Source organism: Macadamia integrifolia, chromosome 11 (genome assembly GCF_013358625.1).
Source record: "Macadamia integrifolia cultivar HAES 741 chromosome 11, SCU_Mint_v3, whole genome shotgun sequence".
In the NCBI taxonomy this organism is placed as follows: domain Eukaryota; kingdom Viridiplantae; phylum Streptophyta; class Magnoliopsida; order Proteales; family Proteaceae; genus Macadamia; species Macadamia integrifolia.
Genome location: NC_056567.1, coordinates 6334145 through 6357232, shown reverse-complemented (window position 1 = coordinate 6357232; position 23088 = coordinate 6334145). Strand labels below are relative to the sequence as shown.

Genomic DNA, 23088 nt, shown 5'->3' with positions numbered 1-23088 from the left:
TCCCAAAAACCTTGATTTAACTTAGAGGTATGGTATAATCAGTTGGATGAAGCCTAAAATATGTGATAAATGAAGTTGGACCAACCCTCTTGGATTCCCAAGAGATGGGATGAAGAAGAGAAGAAGTTCAGCAGAACCCACTGAACACTGGTGGGTAGCACCGGTGGATAGCCAGACACACCAGTGTGACCCTCCAGTCTTACCTGGGCTTCGGATGCCTACAAGAGGGTAAGACCGGTAGGTATAGGTACCCACCGATATAACCCACCGGTCTTGCCTAGGCTCTGGGGTCTTGCCCAGTGGGTACCAAGACCAGCCAATATCACCCTCCGATTTTGGGTTTGCCCCCGGGTCCTACCGACGGGTAGGATCGACGAGTACCCAGACCCACTGGTAGCACCCATCAGTGTGTGTTTGCGTGTTGTCTGCCTGGGCAATTTGCACAGGTGGGTCCCCCTATTCACCTGTATGACCCATCTGTAGTCCAAATGAGCTCCGTTGGAACTCAAACACATCGACAACCTTCTTTGCGTTATTAAACACGTCATGACCATACTGATGAGCACATTTATATGTGAAATTTAGGGTAGTAAAACATGCATTTTATATATTTAGAATGGAGCTACCTTGGGTTTTACTCTCTTTTTACAGGTTTTATATTTTCAAGGCCTTAAGGACTATCGGACACTATATCTCTAATTTTACACATAAAGAGGTCCTGTTTCTTTTCATGGTTGCGAAGAAGACAAAATTCTGAGCAAGATGGTCATATTCAATTAAAAATACACATTCGTTTGGTCGACCGTACAAGTGATTATTCTTTTTGGGATAGAAAAAGAATAATGGATTAGAACTTAATCGAGATGCAGAACTAGCCCTTTTGCCATTGTCCCAAAGGTACAAAAAATATTTCAAATGCCAACAAGGATCGATAAACCACACCCTTAAGTGATTGAAGATTCGTTTTTGGTAACAACAACTACCTAGCATAGTTGGTGAGTTGTGGTGTGCAAAATCCTTCTTTATTAGGAGGTCTCAAGTTCGAACCTCTTGGCTACCATTTTTTAGAGATATTTTTAAAAGATTTTCTCTCTCCTACTCATCACTTAAAGCAAGGAGGTCGGCCAAGAGGTTTCTTGTGTAAGAAGAGAAAGAAATAAAGAAATAAGAGAGAAAAATAGAAAAAAATAAAAGAAGAAAAAATCGTTCAAGAGACTACCCACGTTTTGAAGAAGAGAAAAAAAAATAAGAAAGAAAAAAAAAAGGGAAAAAGGAAGAAAAATCGTTGGAGATTCCCTACTTCTAACTTGGACATCCTCCTCTACTCCCTTCCTATTCCCTATAAAAGGGAGTCCACAAAACCCTAAAGGGTGATCCCTCTCTTCCTCTCTACTTCTCTTCTTAGGTTATTTTTAGTTGCTCTCTCTTTTTTCTCTAGTTTTCTCTTTCTCTAGCTCTAGTTCTAGGTTTTTGCTTTAAAAAATTTTGTAAGTTCTTTTTATTCAATTAATGCAAACACTTTTGTTTTTGACTCAGTTTTTTATTTTTATTGTTTAAGAAATTGAAGTTGTAATTTTCAAGTTCTAGTTTTAGGCTTAGTTCTAGGTGACAAGAACAAGCAAGGGAGCATGTCTTTCAAGTTCAATTTTCTCTTCAGATTTGTTTTCTCTAGAACTAGAAATTTTAGATTTGGTTTATTCCAGATCTGGTTTTTAGTATTGATAGTATCTCAAATCGATCAAGTTTTCAGTTTAAGGATTGAAGTTCAAGTAAGTAGGCTCCTTCAGTAGTCTTCTCACCCCCCCTCTCATTCCCATTTCTTACTACCCCTTCATTCTTAAAGTAGGATTTAAATTTCAGTTTTTACTTTGATGCTTTCCCTTTCCCCCAAGGTCCTTGGCTAGATGCATGTGTTGGCTTTGCCCCTCTCTAGTTATGGAACCATCCTTTCATTTTGATTATTTACTTTTCAGCCTTTCCCCTAAAGCCAAGTAGAAAAACCCTTGTAAGAGTACTCTCTGGTCAAGTAGGGAAGCTCATATTATTTATGGTGCATCCCTCGGGCTAAGTAGAGATACCTACTTGTGTGCCTCTCTCTAACTTTTATCCCTTTTATTTTATTTATTTACTTTTCAGCGCTTTTCATTTCAATGCTTTTACTTTCATTTATTTGCTTTTTAATTGCACGGTTTGATTACTTAAATTCCTAGATGTGAATGGTTAGGTCATTTTTAGATGCATTTGTGTTAAGTCGGTAGTTAGAATTTGATCACCATAATGAATCTGTGCACTTTCACATTACTAGAAGAATCCTAAAATAAATTGGCTGCTCTCCTTGTGTTAGACCCGTTAGCTACACTGAACCGTATGCTTGTGGTTACATTTTAAATCCTAACAGCCATATCTTACGTCGTTTTATAGTTCCGAAATGGACATATTCTAAGTTTCTTATCCTTGTTAGGTTTTGAGACATTTGTCTTCACATGCTGGATCTTACCCGTACCGTGTACGCATATTCTCGTACAAGAATAGTTAAGTGGGGAGAGGACATTGATTTTATTTTGGGAGTGTTTATGGCATCATCTTCATTGCATATATGTTATTTTGACATTATGAATGCCATTCTCATGCATATGCTTGACCACTGCTGGATGCATATATGAATTGTTATGTTGAATCATTACATTCATAAATACTTGCTTCTTGCTTTGAATCATGAGCATGGATATATCAATTGTTGGATTATGATGATGATTAGTCAAGCATGTATTGAATGGCTAGATTAGATGCCATAGTCGGCCTGAAAACGAATGCATTGGTATACCGTAGAATGGGACACGAAAGTACTATGTAGTCGTACTATCTCATCTAGAAGCATGTGGTTAGGATTTAGTATTCCCTCATGCTACGACCCTTCCCAACAGGGATTTAGATGTTGGGTTATCACTGGGGGGAAGCATCGATCACGGACTATCGTGGTGGTTAGAAGTACGCCTGGCTGATCGTTAGGATAGTTGAAAACCTTGGTGATACATTCAAAGGGCCAATCATATTGCATTTATTTTCTACTATGGTTCAACCACGATTTACTTTTCTACTGTGGTTCGGCCATGATTTACTTTTTCAAGTGCTCATGGCTGGCCTTCTCCGACAACCCTATGGGCATATCGCGGGATGGAGAACGTATCTCGAACCTAGGGCATACGCGCACTGTGGTTGTGAGTAGCACGTAACCTATGACCTAGTAATATTGCATAGGTGGATAGGACTACAATGAATCTTATGCATATAGTGTCATTTGAATTGCAATTGCTTATGTGAGTCTTTCTTTCTATTTACTGAGCTAGTGAGCTCACCCCTCCTGTATAGACCTTTTTATATGATTTTACTGGATTCCCAGTAGATGAACAAGTGCTGGGGTCTACCAACGAACCTCCAGTGGGGGATTGGTGGGTCCCAGAAGGATTTGATCACGGTGGTTGCTCGTGTGAAAGTTGTGTTGTAAGGCAACAATAGTTATCACCAAACGCAGTTCTTCATTTTTATTCTTTTGGTATATTCCCTCTTTTTGTGCTTTTGATAGTTAAATTGTTATTTCTTATATAATTATCATGACTACGGGCCCACATGTAAATATACTATGCATAACAATTTGGGTATCAAGAGTATATGGGGATTTACAGGTATTTATATATGAAAAGACTTCTGCTGAATTGCATAATTATATTTCTATGATTATATGTGACATGTTGTGCTATGGTTACTATATCAAATGATCCTGGTGGTTTTGGGTTACTCAGAGGGAACTCGGTCATCAATTCGGTTCTATGTGAATGGAGCGTCACAGCTGCCTTGATCCTTTCTCTGATCACATCCACTTTTTCACAAGTGGCTTGAATTAGTTCAGGACCTGAAATTCTTCTCTCTCCAACTTCATTCCAATACAAGGGTGTCCTGCATTTCTTGCCATATTGAGCTTCACAAAGTGCCATACCTATAGTAGCCTGATAAATGTTGTTGTACTCTATAAGTAATACGTGTTCAACCTAACTATAGCTTATGTCCAACACAGAAACCCATAGCATATCTTCTATAGTTTGTATGGTTCTCTCTGACTGTCCGTCTATCTATGGATGGAAGGTTGTGCTAAACTCCAGGTCTTTCCCCTTTGCTTTTTGTAAACACTTCCAGAATTTAGAGGTAAATCTGGAATCAGGGATGGAGACAATACTAGCTGGTACACCGTGCAATCTAACAATATTGTCAACATACAGTTGAGCTAACTTCTTAATGGAATAAGTGATCTTTATAGGGATGAAATGGGCTACTTTGTTCAGCCGATATACAATTACCCAGATTGTGTCATTCTCTTTCTGAGTATGTGGTAGCCCTGTGACAAAATTCATGGTGATATGTTCCCATTTCGATTTTGGTATTGATATGGACTACAATAAACCATGTGGCCTTTGTCTCTCAGCCTTGATCTGTTGGAAATTTAGGCATTTGGCTACATGAGTGGCTACATCAGCCTTCATACCACTCCACCAATAGATTTTTTTCAAATCCTTATACATCTTTGTACCACCCGGATGAATTAAGTATGGTGATTTATGTGCTTCCTTAAGTATCATACCCCTCATTTCTTCATCCTTTGGTACACAAATCTTGTATTTGAACTCGAGACTCCTTTCTTGGTTAACTTGAAATCCAAGTCCTTCTATTTTTCTTCTTTTATGTCATTTGCTATCCTATTTTTCCCCACCAATAGTTGTTCGATAGTCCAATCATCAGGCTTCCGTCTAATCCTGAGCTCTCAACAGGCCTAGCTAGTTGTCTTAAATAAGAACAAGAAATGAACCTGATTCTAAAGTCTAGAAAAGAACGTTTGACGGCGGTTCATTTGTAGTTTTTCATTTGATAATTGGGAAGCTTGAATTTCCTCTATAAAAGACGGTTGTATCATTAATGATGCCAAGGTTACTTGCTTCATTCATCAATAGTTTCAAACCCATTCTCCTAGCTTCCTCAATTAACTTCTCATTCATATTCAATGTTGCTGGTGACAAAGTCGGTGATTTCTTGCTCAAGCTTCGGCCACCAAATTGGCCTTCCCACGGTGATAATGGATAGTGCAGTCATAATCTTTCATCAACTCCAACCATCTTCTCTGTCTTATGTTCAAATCCTTTTAGGTGAAAAATTAATTCAGATTTTTATGATCACTATAGATCTCACTTTTACCATATAAATAGTGAAGGCAAATCTTTAATCATCTTATTGATATTGATAAAGACTGTGACAAGAATTGCGCTTGGGGTCTCCTGATCTGGCTTCTATAAGTAGTTTGTAATTTTCTTTTGTTTTATATCTAGTTTTCCTCTTCTTGTCATCCCTTTGGGTTTTGTTTTTGGTAATTCATTTTTCTCTTAAAAAATCATATATGCATTATTCTTATAATTATGGATCTTTTAAGTTGTATAAGCTTATGTCCCAAAACATCCTGAATCCAATAATATGTGACATCAATATACATGGTCTTGAAATGCAAACTAAGGTCTTTACTCAATGGATAGCACTTTGACTATCATAATGCAAGGTACTCATCTTCCTTCAAAGTTAGTTCTTGAATGAATTACTTAATCATACTGTGAAGTGCTCCTGGAATGAGGATATCAGTGGCTCTCCCATGGTTGTGTTTGTGCAAAAGCTAAAAAGACTAAAAGGAGTGTTGTGTGCATGGGGGAAGAGTATTTTTCCTAACTTCAATGTCGAATTGGAGGATGCCAAGAAAGGTTTGGAGGATGTGCGGCGGGAGATTGAGGATTATGGAATGACCGACGCCCTCTTTGCTCGGAAAGCAGATGCAAAAACAAGACAACTGAAGGCATTGGAAAAATTTTATACTTTAAAAAGAAATGTTTATAATCATTATCCCCTATGATTTTATAAACTACTTAATTTTTTTAACTATATTTAGTAATGATATTTAACATGTAATTTTTATTTTCTATATTATAGAAAAGGGTTTTGGATGCAAAGTAAAGTGAAATTTTATAACCAAATATGGAATGATTTGAAGTGAATGTTAAAGTCACATGGGTAATGATTACATATATTTCTTTTTTAAGTATGAAAATTTCACTTCCATTCCCTTTAATACCCCTTACAACAAAACATAGCCAAAAAAGTCATAATGTCCTTCAAATGGACAATTAAAATCAGAAGTAAGGGACCTTGTTACTATACCTACATTTGGCTCAACGAGGCTGAGCCGAGCCCGAGTCCACCATGAGCCAGACAGTATGGGTCAGGGCTGAGATTTCCAGGCCCAGGCTTAGGCTAAGGTCTTCCTAAGGTATTTCTTATTGTGACAAATGTGGTGAACTAAGAAGCCGTAACCTTCTTTCAATTACTTCTTATTTATTTTTAGAAGTTCTTTAATCATGGTTAAGAACATATTTTTCCTATTATATTACTATCACAAGCTATCATTATTTTGCATGTTTTTTTAGTTGACATGTGAAATGATGGGACTTGGACACGATGGCTTATCCTGATAACTTCTAGAATATCAATCCACCTAAATGATGGAACGATGGGCTATTTTGGGGTGAAGAGAGGATTGTGGAGAGGGAATTCTATTTCGCCAATGCTATTTATTTTGGCTGAAGAGGTTAGTTGCAGGGGTTGAAGCTTTTACTGATGGAGGGGAATCTATGGACATTTTTTGGCCCTAGAGGAGCAGTTGTTATGAGTCACTTGTTTTTTGCAAAAAACATTTTTATCTTCATCAATGCCTCTATCAGGTATATTAAGAATTTAAAGTATTTCTTTACAAAACATCAAGAATTTTCTGGGCAGAAATTCATTTAGGAGAAAAGCAAGATCTTCTTCGGTAAGGTGGCCCTTCACATAAAGAGATTTATCTCAAGTGAGCTCGGTATTCCTACTTGTTCTCTTTCAAAGAAATCCCTTGGGGTGGATATTTTTAAAGGTCGGATATATAAAGATAGAATGTCGTTGATGGACAAAATTAAGTCTCGCTTTTTTTTTTTTTTTTTTTTTTGCTGAAAAAAATGAAGTTCCGCTTGCGAAGGTAGCATGGTAAGTTGCTCTCTATGGAAGGGCATGTACATCTTATTCAATTTTTAATTTCTTTTATTAACATTTGCATTTAATATAATTATGTAGAATTCCTATAATTCCTATAAAATATGTACTACATAATTATGTGGAATTACATCATATATAGAGATTAATACATTCATATAGGGTCAACCTGGCCCAACTCAACCCAACCAGAATCAATCAAGGGCAGGCCAAACTGGGCTAGCCTAAGCCCAACATGGCTAGGCTTGTGCCTCATTAGGGGAGGTAGGGTTGGGCTGAGGTTGGGCTGAGGTTTTAAAAACTTGATCCAACCTGCCCTAATTGCACCCTTATCGTTACATCCATTATGAATGAGTTCTCTTTTGCATTTATTGCTTTCTCTATTAGAATAGGAAGGGAGGGCTTCCCCAAAAGATTTGTTTTGTGCTTTTCTATTCTTTTTGAAGTAAATAGGGTAGTCATCCATGGGATGATTTTGGGAAATTATTTATGGAAAAATGTATCTTATAAAAAGGTAGGACAGAGCTGAAAAATATTCTCGCATACATCTTCCAAATAAAACATATACTTTAACCTGAAAAAAATTATGAGCATTAGAAGCCGTAAGAAGTTGAGTTCACATCCTTAGTAGCAAGCGGTGAAGTGCAATAAGCATCAGACGACTACAAGCATCTGGGCACCTTTCCCAAAGAGCTCCTAGCCACCCAACGCTCACTACACTGGTGCAGCCGTTGCAGACGATTTTCACACTAAGAAGTTTGGTAAGTATCTCTAATCCTACCTGAATATAGAAGTACAACTCCTCTCCAATGATTAGAGATTTCATAAAGAAAGAGAGGACCTGCAATCCTCCGGTGGAACCACACCCCTTGTCTCTTCGACCCCTCACCTTCCCAATAATTGGAGATGAATCTTACATACATTGTTAGGCCTCCACTATTTCTGGTTATGTAAAAGTTTTGGAGAAATTTTTCATGCACCATGTGTGCCGGAAAGTACAGTTTTTAGTGGCTATAAATGTCAACCCCCTACTATATATGTCTATAATACTGTTATACTATTCCCCTATACCCTCATAAAGCCATCTGAAGGCCTTGGTTGACCGTGACTTAAGAAAATCCATCCCCTTAAGATTTTGTTAAAACTCGAAAGAAATTTTGCCGAAAAGAATGAATTACTCTTTCCTAATGTAGCTCTATAGAGTTTAGACCATTGAAATAGAGAAAGATTTTCTAGATTGACATCTCTAAGTTCTTTTATTTACCACATGGATATCTTGTTGGTCTTCAAATTTGTAGATGGTTATCCTCATAGCCTTCAAGTCATGTGTTTAATGTCAACTCAAAAGTGATATCCATGTGCCAGATCAAGTAGTCAATTTTTTTTTTATCATTATATGGGTGAGTTTAAAATTTGATAAATGGTCAAGCAACATGATTTCCTCTCTAATGGACAACTATTATTGCCACATCAAGCTGTTAGGCATTTAGGCATTTGGGCTCTAGCGCAAGCCTAGGGACACTGGTTTGACTTTTCTAACAGTCACTTCTTGAAAAATAGTAGTAATTAGTAGTCGTACTATCAAAATAAGTGTGATCCAATGGACCCCCCTTCTTGTCCATTCAATAGACTTATGTCTAGCTAGCCCTTTTACGGGTCTTTATGTGGCCCCTCAGTGAGTCTTGCATAGCTTAGTAACCCTTGAACTAGCCCAAATAATAATAATAATAATAATAAAAATAAATAAATAAATAAATAAAATAAAATTATTGTGAACTCTTATTTTCTTTTGATTTACATCAGATCCGCTATATATTTACCCTTTCCTTCCTGTTTTTGCAATTGGGGCTAGAATCCAACACACTATTGGGGCAAGAATTATATGTTATTGTTTATCCAAAGTTGATTGGTGGGCCAAGATACATATGGCCAACACCATTTGGATGAGATAAGATTGAATCGTTGTAAAATAAGGAAAAAGAAAAATAAAATCGCGGGCCACAGATTTAAGACTGAAACACAAAATTTAACATATGGAGAGTCTAAAAGGTCTTCTAACTATCCAATAGTTGGTTAGGGCACATCAGTTTAGAAAAAAAATTTCTAATGAGTGGAAGAAAATTATGTGCGTAATGAAGATACAGAGCCAATTATATATCTAGAGGTCTTTAATTCCATTTCAGTCCTCTAAGTGGCCCAAATTGAGTATTCTGTTTTGCTAATAATTAACCAAATTGAGTGGCTGTCCGGATGTGTATCGTATCTTTCATTCCTTTAATAGAAATAAATCCTCCCTCTTACATAAACTACTTAATTTATTTTCTAATTTTTAGGTATGAAACATGTTTCTTACCTCCTGGAACCTTAACTTGGGCCGCTTAATTATTGCTCTTAAAATTTTAGGGAACGATGTGATACGAACTTTGTCAATTATCAATAACCTTAATCCCTTCATTTCACCAAAACTGTGATGACAATTTGAGTAACTATATGATTTTTTATGGTTCTAGAAGCTGGGTTTTTTTTTTAACCAGGGGAATGTCCAGCCTAAATGTGTAAAACAACCAAAAGAGGAGGATACATCAAAATCCAAGAGGGACACAATATCACCAAAAGAGAAAGGGATTCAACAACTAGGGGGAAGAAACAAAACGAAAGATGATACATCAAAATTAAGGGAGGGTGGAGGGAACAATGAGGGGAAAATCCTAAGAGAGGGCATGATGCCTATTCCAATTTGAGTAAAAGCATATAATACAATTATAAAGGATTTTATTCCAAATCTCAAATGTAGTACTTTCCCAGATTTTTTCAATAGTGCGTGATGCTGTTGTTCATCTCTTTCTATTCTTTTCCCACTAGATATGATGAATTACTGCAAAGAAAACCAACTTAATTAGAGTATCTTAAGATAATTTTCAATTGAAGGTTTTCTAATGCCACTTCCAAAGAAAAGCATTTAAAGTACAATCTTCTATTACATTACATTATGAGGGTTCTATTCTTTTACATTTTGTTACTTTTGGTTCTGGATGATCAAGGCCTAAGCTAGAGTAGTTGTGGTTAGCCAACATCCCCCCCCCCCCCCTCTCTCTTTTGTCCCCCTTTTTGTGGTGCAAGGTCCACACGGGGGCAAATATTGTGCCCCATAAGGGATCCATGAGTGACTAGTATAGGGGGCCATTGGGCCACACTTACTACTAACTACTAACATACTCACTATTATATCAAGAGAGATAGGGGTAAGGGATTCAAATTAATCTTCTTACCTTCCATAGACTTACATCAGAACCCAACTACCTTTTTCGCTAGAAGATAATTAAAAATATATAAAAATAATATAAAAAAATGTAGTACAAAAAACGATTGTTCATACCCAGATGATTACAAGAAACAAGGCGGAAAATAGCCCACATTCAGCATGGCCATCAGCAGAAACCCCCTAGCCCCAATTCAATAATACAAGGTATTTCTACTGAAAAAAAAAAAAAAAAAATGAAGAAGAAGAAGAAAGAAAGTTATCTATAACAACAATATCTCGGTCTATCCTGAGCATCCCAAAAATTCAACAACTGAGATGGCACCGAATCATACACAAATGAATATCTTGATTTGGTGGCATCTTTTGTCAAAGAATCCGCAATTGGATTGGTACCCAGTTTTCCTCCTATGTTTTTCCTTCAAGATTGTTTTTTTCTTCTAAATTTCATATCCATTCTTCTGTTACCATTGATCTGATCCTCAGATATAGATGGGCATCTCCCTAATATCATTATCTAAATAGATCCCTGCACTTTTTTCAATTCTTCCTTATCTGTCCAATCATTTCTTCTAGAATCTTAGTGATTAAGATTTTCCTGCATAATTTAATAAGTTAGATCATCAGGAGAAATAAACCGTAATAATTTGGTCTCAAAATCATTGGCTTTAGCTGCTTCAATCTGAATCCGATCACTCCTTCTTACTTGGAAACTTTTGAATTATGTAGTTCTGTTAGATGATCACTGGGTCATCGACTGAAATATGGGTTGATAAAAAAATATACTTATTGTGCAGATTTTTCATTTCTTATTATTTTTTGTGCTTAGCAGGGTTGTCAAGAATTCTTTATCTCATTCTTCCTTTCATAAAAGTAGATTGGGTGATGAATTGTCTTGGTGGTGGACGTAATGCATGTAGGATGCTTTGACTTGACTGATCTATATGATACGTCAGGTAGACAACTGGTACCTTATTATAATTTATTTGTTATAAGCTTGAGGCTGATTTGTAATGGTGCGTCAGGTTGACAGCCGGCACTTATTATAATTAATCATAACTCATCAATCTTTTTGTTTGGATCCTCGTGCTTGTTCTAAATTGGAATCCTCATGTAGCCGACCCCATTAAGTTCGATAAGGTTTTGGATAATGTTGTTGTAGCAGTGAGTATTCTTCCAAATAATTGAGGAGAAAAATGAAGATAGCCCTCCAATCATGATAAACCAAGGAATCCTTCCCTGTTGAACACATAGCACTACTACCATAGAATCTGGCTCGATCCACAAGCGCTGCTCCCCATTAGCTTTTGCCATATAAATTCCTGGAATAAGGGCAATAAATTCTACTTGGAAATTTGTTTTGATGCCAAGATATTCTTTAAAAACCATCATCACCCTTCCACATGATTTCTGAGAATTCCTCCTATTCCCACCCTACCGATGTTATCTTACAAATGGTCAAGAAAACAATGGTTGAGGCTAAGGACACTCTTGGAGAAATTTTGTCAATCCATGGCAATTTATCATCATCTTCAATCAAATCTCCATTGCTCATATGCAACAAACCATTGCTTCCACCCTTTCTTTGGCCTACAACCAGTCACTCTTTAAACCCTGTATAAATACCAGGTAAGTATGAGCGAGCTTGGATCAGGTCCTTGTACGAGAATGGTTATTGTACTGGTCTGATCCACACATGGAATCCACTCAATGTGAAAGCTTGTTATAAGGAGAGAGAGAACAAGTGGATTCATGTGTGGATCAGACATCACACGTGAATGGTTCTCATAGGAAGACCTGGTCTGGACTCACTACGAGCTAGGTCTATCAAATGAATAAGGGAACCTACAAAAAAGTCTTAATGGGCCAAGAAGCCTCTTCTATATATTAGCATGCCCTTGGTTATTTCCTCTTCTTTACCATGGGAACCATTTCCATTCTTAACCCCATGATTCTTGTGGTTTGAAGGAAAAGCAAGATGGGAACTCTATTGATAACCAACATGATGAATGTTCTTCTTTGAAAGCAATGGCAGATGTAGGTAACCACCACCAATATTCACCTAAACAGTTCAAGGCAAATGCTACTACATCTATAGACACCAGCACCCCACCAACTAACAACTGCCCTGAATCTTCACTTGGGTTCCCAACCGAAGCTCAGTGCATAAGACCTCATCCTCAGTGATGTTCCTTACACTTTTTTTTTTAATGATAAGTATGTTCCTTACACTTGTCCCCCTTAGATCAATCAAACCCTCTTTTAACGTGAAGTTTGAGGATGAGTTCCAAACATATTCTATATCCTATGTGGAGGTTATCTCTTGTGTAGATCATATTGCAAGTCCTTTGCATGAAGAGGTCCAGGGAGTTACCATGAACACAAACAAGAAAATTGTGGATCCTTCTTCTGCAGCTGAGGCTAGAAAGAGGACGAAGGAGTTGAAGAAGTTGAAAAACCTCCATGGTCGCTGATTTCGACAACATTGTTGAGCTCTGAGAAATTTTTGTGAAATCAATTTACAAAAAATTGGTTTTTGATGTTTAGTTCCCTATTGATTCCAGTTCTATGGGATATCTAGGTATTGGTTCATGTTGCATTGTAATTTCATAAAGATCACAAACGGTTCTTGAAGCTATGCTTAGCTACAACTTTTCTGATCTCTATGTTGAAGCTTTTTTTGACATCTGATAACCTTGATTACTGGATAAACTAACATGATTGTAGTTTTTTGGTCACTTAAGGTTTCTTTCATGGAATATTCTCTTCTAGATTATTGACTGGCACATTTCTATCCAAGGTAGAAGACATAGCCCCGGGAACAGACTCACGAACCATCGGTCTCCAGACCTGACATCGACGAACTGCAGGCCACTCCGCCTCAGCTCACCAGCCATCGCACGAAACTCCGCCAAGCATGAATCCACCCTATGACCATATCGACGACAAACAAAACATCTCGAGGAAGGGTTCTCAAACACCACTTATTGTTTGAAGACAAAAGGCTCCAACGAACCTTGCTTCTCTTGCTCCACATAAAGCTCCTCCACCCTTGGGATCGAGTCATCAATGTTTATGCATACACGAGCAAAATGGCCAAACATTGAATCACGAGTTTTTTGATCAATAGCAATAGGACGACCTACCGCCTTTGCCATTGAGAGAATAATTTCCTCGTCCCAATACTCCTGAGGAAGATCCGGGAACCAAATCCATGTGAGTCTATGAGTAATATCCTATTGTGTGACGGCGAAATCTTGATGCCAACGTTGAAAGCGAATAAGATTTCCATCCATATGCATCAGTCCCCACTTCCAAATCATAGTCATATCTACCTTGCTCTGGAATCGAAACATGATGTTCCCTTTTCCAAGCGATCGAACCTCAACATCTTTCTCTAAGACCCAATTCTCATTGATAAATCTCCATAAGACCTCCATAGGCAACACGCGATAGCTAGCCCTTCCCAACAAGGCATACCGCAACTTGTCCAACTGTTGATCATACACATGTTGAGGGATTTTGAGACGGGTCAAATCTCTAACCTTAACCGCTAAAGGCATATTATCGATAATAGCTAGCACAGGCTGACCTACCACTGATGCAAAAGACCTCCCCATTTGCACAGGAGCAGAAGGGATAGGTGCTGCAGGGATTCTCATCGGAGGATCTGGTTCACGATCCTCCCCTACTGATGAAAAAATATGAGGAGCACTCTCAACCAGATGCGTTTCACCCAACATGAACGGATTTGAGATTGATCGTTCTCGACTGAAGTCGCACCCACCACCATTCGCCTCCACCAGGTGAGAATCGACGTCACCGAAAACCTACAGATTCCCCCCAGGGGAAACCCTAAGCCCTAGCTCACTCATGCTCTTCTAAAATGACGAATTTCGTGATCTTCCATGTAGACCTCCATATCCTCAAACCACTTTTAAAGACATATAGTTCAATGGTTCACACAAGGAAAGATAATTGATTCAACACATAACTAAGACATGTATACATCCTAAGCATGTAATATCAATGAAATTAAAACTAATATTACATCACTAACCATAAAACGTAACCAAAGTGCCAATTGTAACTATATTCCTAACCTTTGGGCTTGAAATGTACTGGTCCATTCAAAAATTGTAATGGCTGCGAGAGCTCTTCTACTTTCTAAAACTACCACTACCTTTGGGTGAATAGCGACTTCTAGGTCAAAGTCTGCCTATAGTACGCTTGCATTTATGCTTATCTTTGATAATGTCACCTTTGGGAGAGCATTGCTTTATTCTTTACCAATAATTTTATTTGTCTTCGAAAATAAGACATAATATTTGAATTGTAGACCCATTGCAATGATCTTGGATATACCACTTTTGTGGATTTCATCCATTCCACTGCAATGGCTTACAACCACACTTGGGAGATTAAATTTTTGGATTAAATTCAATACACAATATATAAGCATTGTCAATCTAAACAATTAAAAATAAAATTAAGGATTTATTCCATACATCAACTACATTTTACTGCTAGTATGCAAGCCATGACACACTAAAGTTTTTTACAAATTCACTTATTTAACAACGGTTTAATAGAATAGGTCAAAAGTGTCCACTTATACAATTTTTCTCCAAACTGGGTCCCTATGATCACCAAACATAGTCATATTGCATATCAAATTAAAGAGCATAGAAAAATGAATCCAAAGCAAAAAAAAAAATGCATCCAAAAATTCATTTGTACAAGCCTGTATGGGAAGTTTAAAGTATGATATGCCAGGAAAAAGATTTTTAATCAAATCAAATCAGACCAAACCATATCCGATTGAACTAGATAGGTCATGGGTAAACATTTCAGATAAAAGATGGGTTAATGTGTCAAGTTAAAAATCAACGATCAAACTTTGACCGATTTGATCAACCTTTGATTGGGTTAGTCATAGGACCGTTGGGTCAATGGGTTAACCTAGTGGAGCCAACTAGTCAACAGAGTCAACTCGGTCCAACTCGAAAACCCTAACCGAGTTGATCTGGCGATGACCCGCCACACTGTGATATCACTCTCTAGACTCCAACGGAGAGTGAGGGAGTGTCGAGATGATCCATGGGACGTACCACCTATCACCACGAGCGTGACAACGAGCCCTACATTTTCATGTAAAAATATTTTGGTTTTGACGGCTGGAAATTTTGGACAGAAACCATTTTTGATTAAACCCTTCCCAAAATCTTGCTTTTAACCCGAGAAGGGTGGCTTTGAAATCACTTTTTTGGTAAAATAAATCTGAATGATCGTCCCCTCATGGATCTTAGAACACACAAACATATAGATTGACCGTAGTTATGATAATCAGTTGGACACCTTATCACATGAACCATAAATGGGAGTAGAATAATACCTGTGTCTAGGTTAAGAAGCCCCCACGAGTATTGATCACGAACCTCTGTCTCCTGTGCTTGAAGATTGGTCCCATGAAATGACAATGAAGAACTACACAATAGAGTTCCATCTGTTAAGATTTCTACAGCCTTTCACCATGGAATTCTCTCACATAAGAACTACTCCTGTGAGGAGCATTTGTGTTTCCAAAATTATGAAGGTATTAAGTGACGGCTGTAGGAACCATTAACTTCTATTTATAATAGATTTTTTAAAACCCTATTCCACTCCCACAATGGATTGGGTTAGGAGTTTTCTAATTACTGCTTGGGCCTAATATATCAGTTAAGCCCAAATAAAAGTCCTAACACTGGGCTCCCTCACCCTATTCAGATCTATTGTGCTCTCATCTTGAGTTCCTTCCCTTTGATTGATGGTACTAATGGGATTGTAATTGGTGTTGAAATCCAGAGAACCAGTAATTCAAAACAAAGCCTATCGGATTAAACAGTAAGAAGAAAATGAAACTGTTGATTCAAATGTCAAGTTGATTTCTCTAGTAAACATTGAAGAGCACAACTTAGTGATCCATATTTGATATATGAAACTTACGTGGACAGAACTTTAAGGAGAGCAGACGTGCAATTTCAACCCATTACTGGTTCTCAAGGATTTTCACAAGCAGTTCTGGACTAGGATTCGTTGTAAAGGGGGGACCCAGGGCAGAGGAAAGTGGGGTGGGGGGTGAGAGGGGTTGAGAGATGAAGACTACAGCACAGTGTGACAGGCCTGAACCGTGGAGAAGAAGACGCCACACCGACCATAACTTTGTATAGCTTGGATTCATCTCTCTCTCTCTCTCTCCCGTATGGGGAAATTACTTGAATAGAACTTTTATTATATTTCCAAGTCATTAAATGGAGGGTAGAAAAGTCCGGATACAAAGTCTAATATGGAATTTATTCATTTATTTTCACATAGAAAATTTAGAAATAATTGAGGGTATGAGATTTTAAGTGCCCCAGAACCATGAAGGAATCAGACCGAGATTGTCCCAATATTAAACGAGACTTATACTATTTTTGGGACAAATTAGTAAATATGATAGTTTTGTTATTCGCACTCTTGGAGCCGGAACTAATAAGCAACCATCCCCATTATCCAGAGCCATTTCATTTCCCTGACAAATGAAGACAATTGGTAATTTGGAGATTATGTTTTCTCCAATTATATTTTTTTTTTTGGATATTTCCCCATTATCAAATATAAAACTTTCAGTACGTCTTTGACATTTTTGTGTTTGAAATGAGGAATTGCAAAGAGTTGCAATGTGCACATACGTGCAGATGATCTAGATTTCTAATTTATGAGGTGAAATATGAGAAAATTTTAAATTTTCCATTTTTGCTGTCACATGGAAGATGTAGTTTCTTTCACCCATCGGTACCATCAGATTTTCGAGGGAAAATAGGATACCATCAGATTTTCGAGAGAGAGGAGGGTTGAGAGCGTAAGTATGACCTAAAAGTCTAATCATGGGGTCACTTCACCACGTGGTTCCTCCTTCTCTACCAGTGGAAGAAATTTTTTGTTTTACAATGTACTAGGGTTATGTTCTCATTCACTAATAGCAGAAAAGAGAATCACCTCTCCATTAATTATATGATCACATAATCGGACTCCTATATCATCGTTAACTTCTAATCCATGTACATTATACATGTTCCAAAACCTTCACTCCATGAAAGGTTCAAACATCCATGGTCAGGATATTCTCTCGAGGGTCCAAGAAACAAGCTTTAAAAAAATAAAAATAAAAAAACTCAAAATCCAATAGCATTAAACATACTCACAAATGAGTTAATCTGTAACAGAACTTATTTTATTTCTTATCAACCCATATCAAGTCATAGTCAAAAGTTGACAACGTAGAGAAACAAATATGATCAAATGACATGATGTGACAGAGAAATATAGAGAAACAGTGAAACCACAGAGATTAACGCATCAATCTACTTCTTGCAAACGATTCCACGGCCACTCACGCCACTCCTACACTCAATATCGTCATATTCAGAAGCAGCTCCCATGATCGGAAGCCCACCGTGGTGGAAGCGGGAGACAGAGCAGTCAGTGGAGAAAAGATTCGACGAGGAAAACTCGCGAACCCCACCCATCACAGGCATTGCCGCGGATATCTTGACCCTACTGGTATAGCCGTTCCTGTATGTCTGACCCAACACCCCATGCACGTCCTCGCTCAACGCATAGAATTTGAAGCCTAACTCCAGATGAGCGAAGCAGTCATCCTTAGTTATGCCATAGTTGTGAACTCGAGACTCTTCTTCTGTGATGGGGACCACTGTGGCCGTGATTTTGAAGTTACCTTCAACTTCAACGGTGATGGAGTTGGTGTAGCGTGTTCTGGTGATGGACACAGCTGGGGTCGTGGTGGATTTCCAGGTGGCACCTTCTGATTGAGGGAGGAAGATGGATTCACCGTCAAAAGTGAGGGCGAGGCGGTCGACCGACTGGTCCCAGGTGGAGGTCTTGAGAGCGCCGACGTAGAAACGGTGGGAATCGAAGAGGACTCCCAAGGATTGGACCCAGGTGAAGTCCCTGTGCATGTCCTGGTTTCGGCGGCCGATGAAGTGAGCATTAATGTGGACGTTGGAGTCGGAGATGAGGCAGAAATCGTGATCCTTCTTGCCGTGGAAGTAGAAAGTGATGCCGTCACCACCTATGAATCTTGGGTCTTGGCACACTGCACCCGGCATGTCGCACTCTGTTGTATATAGAAGAGTGAAATTATTTCGTTAAGAATTCTAGAAAATTAGCTGATTTGGAGAAAAATGATCAATGTAGCAATCTTATTTAGTTGGGATAAAGCACGCTGAGTTTAAATAGAAATTTCTTCCTAATCTACTATACTGATCGAAGATTGTTTTTTAAATTTTTTTTTTTTTTCTTTTTTGGGTAAGGGAAGAAGAGGAGCGCAACTTAGCTGCTGCTAGGTTATAGGCAAGTAGCTACAAACCTTGGTACTAGCCAGGGGAATGAAATCTTAGGGGTACTAGTGAAAAAATTCACCCTAGGTGGGTATTTTCAAATCTGCACCTAGGATTCCATTCCCTTGACTATTACCATGAGGTTGCAGCTACTTGGTTGCAATTCAGGCAACAGTGAAATTTTTTTTGATGACGAGAGCGAAACTTGTCTACTGCATACCAGCCAGGGGAATGGAATCTTAGGGTTACGATTAGAAAAATTTACCTTAGGTGAGAATTTTCAAACCTAACCTAAGATTCCATTCCCTTGACTGTTACCATAGGGTTGAAGCTACTTAGGTCCTATATATATGTCCTTATTTCCTTTATAACAAGAATGCACGTGTCCACGAAATGGTACGTGGTAAAAATTATTTTTTAGCGTGTCACACTCACTCAAGGCCCACAAGCACCGAGAGAAAGTCATTAATGGGCTTAAAATTATGAGAGAAATGGACTTACTACAAACGGGCTTGCAAGATTCGCAATCCACGACACAATCTCCCCCTTGGCAATTCGAAGGACAGCTAAACTCTTGATCGTAACAACTCTTGTACTTCTTATCTTTGCACTTGGCCTTCTTCTCATTCTGGGGAGGAGGTGGAGGTGATGGAGGAGGATTCCCACTTTCCTGTTGAGGAGGTGGAGGTGATGGAGGAGGATTCCCACCTTCCTGTTGAGGAGGTGGAGGATTATTTTGTACTTTCTCTGGGGGAGGTGGAGGAGGATTCCCTACTTCCTGTTGAGGAGGTGGAGGAGGATTCCCTACTTTCTCTGGGGGAGGTGGAGGAGGACTTTGTACTTTTTGTGGAGGAGGTGGAGGACTCTGTACATTTTTGGGGGGAGGTGGAGGATGATGTCCTTTTCCTTCATCTTCTGGAGGTGGAGGAGGATTTCCTCCTTTTGGTGGAGGTGGAGTATGATGCCCTTTTCCTCCATCTTCTGGAGGTGGAGGAGGATTTCCTCCTTTTGGTGGAGGTGGAGGATGGTGCCCTTTTCCTTCACTTTCCGGAGGTGGAGGACTGTGATCTTTTCCATCTTCTTCCGGGGGACTATTGTGATCTTTGTCGTTGTTGTCGTTGTTGTCGTTGTCGTTGTCGTTGTTGTCGTTGTTGTCGTTGTCATTGTTGTTGTTGTCATTATTGTTGTTGTTGCTGTTTCCTTCGTTATTATCAGCTGCAACAACCAATACAACCATGGCCAGGAGAAGAAGGCACGCAACTAGGCGCACCTTAGCTCTACCCATTTTGTTTTCTGCAGCTCCCTTCTATATGTATTGAAGTTGCTTTAACTTTGAATGTAGTTGTGAACCCAGGGCCTCCTTTTATACAAGTCTTTGATGGGCTAATGATTCTCGATGGAGTGAAAAAGGTGCTATTACTCACGTGGTACAACTACAAAGCCTTGAATGCACGTAGCGTTTGCTGTTGCTTTGCCTAGGATCCTTAATGGCCTCTTTACGTGCATGTGTTAGTAACTTAATTATGGATCCGGGTAATATGGTGATCCAATGGTAACTGGTAAATTAGCGTTACTCGTATATATCATTTGAATTATGAACTTAATTATGCTTCTAGCTACTTGGCGGTCTTAGAGATAATTAAATCAGTTCCAAATCCTGACCATTTAATTGTTTCCCAACTTGGCCTTCATAATCTTCACTAGCTTTCCATCAGAAACTCCTATAAATAATAAAATATTCCAACTGAGTTCCCAAACATTGCATGTAACAACTCTCTTCCTATAAACAAACGGCATAAATGACAACAATTGTAATCTAATTTACATAATTCTAGGGAAGCAATGAGTATAAACAAGCAAAGCTATCTCTACCAAATTAAAAAGCAATGGCTTATTTAGATGATCAGTCTACCATGATAAGCTTCTAATGAGGGTTCACCATTTTGAGCCACGTTTTATTGGTTTCGTCAAATGATCGTTGATTAGTTGTACAACTACGGATTTGTCACCTTGCAAATTTCAGACCCATATTGAATGAAAAATTTGTGCATGTCTAAGATTTTCGAGGTTTTATTTTTTCACTTGGCAAACTCATTTTAGTGTGAAACTTGATGTATAGGGTAGCGATCGGGGTATCTATCCATCATGTCTGCCACATTGCAGATATTTTGAACACCATGAGAAGCTTATCTAGATAGGCATCTTGGATAACTTTTACCGAATTAATAATACTTTTAAGGTCATTTAAAAAAAAAAAATTGGTTTGTACACTCGAGTGGTATGACCCTAGCGAAGTCATGGCCATGTGAGGAACTAACGTGGCTATTCCAACCTAGCAAGGTCATGGCCTATGGCCCTATATTGCCACATGTAAGTCAAATTTCATGCTCAAATTCAGTCAATTACCTTTCCGTGTATGTTAATGCATGTCTATGGTAAAAATCCCTTCAACAACTACTTTGTATTTAAATTGTTGACTTAATTATTTTAATTTTTATTTATGAAAGTTGACTCTTTTTTTTTAACCTCCACAATAGCTATGTGTGGGGGCCCTTTTCCAATTGCCAATTAGCCAAAAAGGGTGCCACTCAATGATTCTTGACTAGGCAAGACTCCTTATTGGTATTGTCATCTTAAACATAAATTATTATCTTGGTCGATGATCTTACACATAGATATTGGTAGATCTAATGAAGCTGAAAGTGTGTTGACAGAGTTGATCGATTCACAAATTAAAGTATTAATTGAGCAATTCAGGACCACTTGTACCAATAATAAACAAAAGGGGGGGGGGGGGGGGGGGGGTGGCAATTGAGGACCATGTATAAGGCGCACGAACTCCAAACAGGGTGCAAGGCATCAGTACCCAAAGAAGCCCACGTTGGATCAGCGTAGGCAAGGGAGAACGGCTATCCTCTTCTCCGGATCTTGCCGAATTGCACAACATCCCATTGTTCCGTACCCCACCTCTCCTAATCTTATATGGGGAGGGTAGGGAAAGAAAGAGGCTTTCTGTTTTTGAGCTTTGATTTCTTTAGCTTTGCGTCGTTTCAGTCCAACTTCAGATTCTATGAAGTTATCTAAAGATGTTGTTTGCTACAAATGGTCCATGGTGAAAGAAGAATTCATTTATCCTGAACTTCAATACTACTGTTGGGTGTCTAAGGGGAGGAGGGGTACTTTCGACCTAAAAAATGGGGGGTGGGAGTTTGTGATGGGACTTTTGTTGCATGGTCTCATAACCAATGGTGAGGGGATTAATATTCTTCCTCCCTCTTGTGAAGGAAAACTTTCGCCTTCAAATTATCACCTTATTGTCAACTATTCTACAAATGCAGTTTTGGCTTAAATTCTCTTGGTTGAAAGGTTATTATTCAAATATTCATAAGTGGGAGTTAATCAGATTTAAGTAACAATCTTGCATAACATTGTTTTATTTTTTATTTTTTATTCATTTTTTCTGTTGGGGAAACAAATCCTACGCAAACTAATACTGTAGATAAATCAAGTAAAACCAATAACAAATGTACACACTAATTTTTTACGTGGAAAATTCTTCCAAGATGAAAAGAAATATAGAACCTAAAACTAAAGAACCTAGGCCATTTGTATCTTTCACTATAAGAAATAAGGAGGTTAACATACTCTCTCGTCAAACTAAAGACTATCGCAAACATAAAGAGGTATAACTCACTCTTGGATAACAAAATAACTCATCAAAATCATAGATGGATTCACAGTAATACAATATTCACACCTCATTACCGACTGACAAATTACAAGAAAACTTAAAATTCCTTCCTTTCAATCTTTTTTTTTTTTTCTGCTAAAAGATCAAATATTATTAAAACAAAGAATGAACCAGAAGCAAAAGAGCAAACAACATCGAACTGAAAAATATAAAAAACCAGAGAAAGATGCTACCCACCTTCGACATTGCCACCAACAGGGAACATCAATCCTGGAATTAAAAAAATCTAAATCTTGCCTTTCCATTGCATCTTTTGCTAATTCTGCAGTTACATAATATTGTAGAGTAACTGGGGGGCTCAATCCTTGGACTAATTCCATCCAATTTGCGTGGCGAACTTCTTCGTGAAAACTCTATCAAAAGTGATGGCGATGCGTCTATCTCCTTTGCTTTCTCGATTGGTGTCTGAAGAACAAGGGTCGTTCCAGTATTAGCTTAGCTTCAGAGCTAGGTAACTTGATTCATTCTTCTGTTTGGGGTGGCGTTATGGGAATCAAGTTGGATATGCAAAAGATTATGACACCTTGTCTTGGGATTTCCATTTTTGCTGTTTTGTAGTCGTTTGGATTTTCAGCGATTTTTGG

The 23088-nt window shown here is 38.3% G+C and overlaps 1 protein-coding gene across 1 annotated transcript; it reads right to left on the bottom strand.

The window, feature by feature from the left end:
• Positions 1-17560: 17560 nt before the first annotated feature.
• On the bottom strand, positions 17561-20120 carry LOC122092649. The gene is made up of 2 exons (XM_042662878.1): positions 19255-20120; positions 17561-18530 (listed from the first exon to the last, which is right to left on the bottom strand). Exons 1-2 carry the CDS (start codon positions 20036-20038, stop codon positions 17758-17760), a joined length of 1557 nt encoding a protein of 518 aa, XP_042518812.1. The 5' UTR covers positions 20039-20120; the 3' UTR covers positions 17561-17757.
• Between the last annotated feature and the right edge of the window lie 2968 nt (positions 20121-23088).

Excerpts from the sequence above, each read along its gene's own strand:
- LOC122092649 (XM_042662878.1), bottom strand. The coding sequence starts at position 20,038 with ATGGGTAGAGCTAAGGTGCGCCTAGTTGCGTGCCTTCTTCTCCTGGCC. Across the intron at positions 18,531-19,254 it reads ATCTTGCAAGCCCGTTTGTA|AGTGCGACATGCCGGGTGCA; the intron begins GTAAGTCCATTT and ends TATATACAACAG.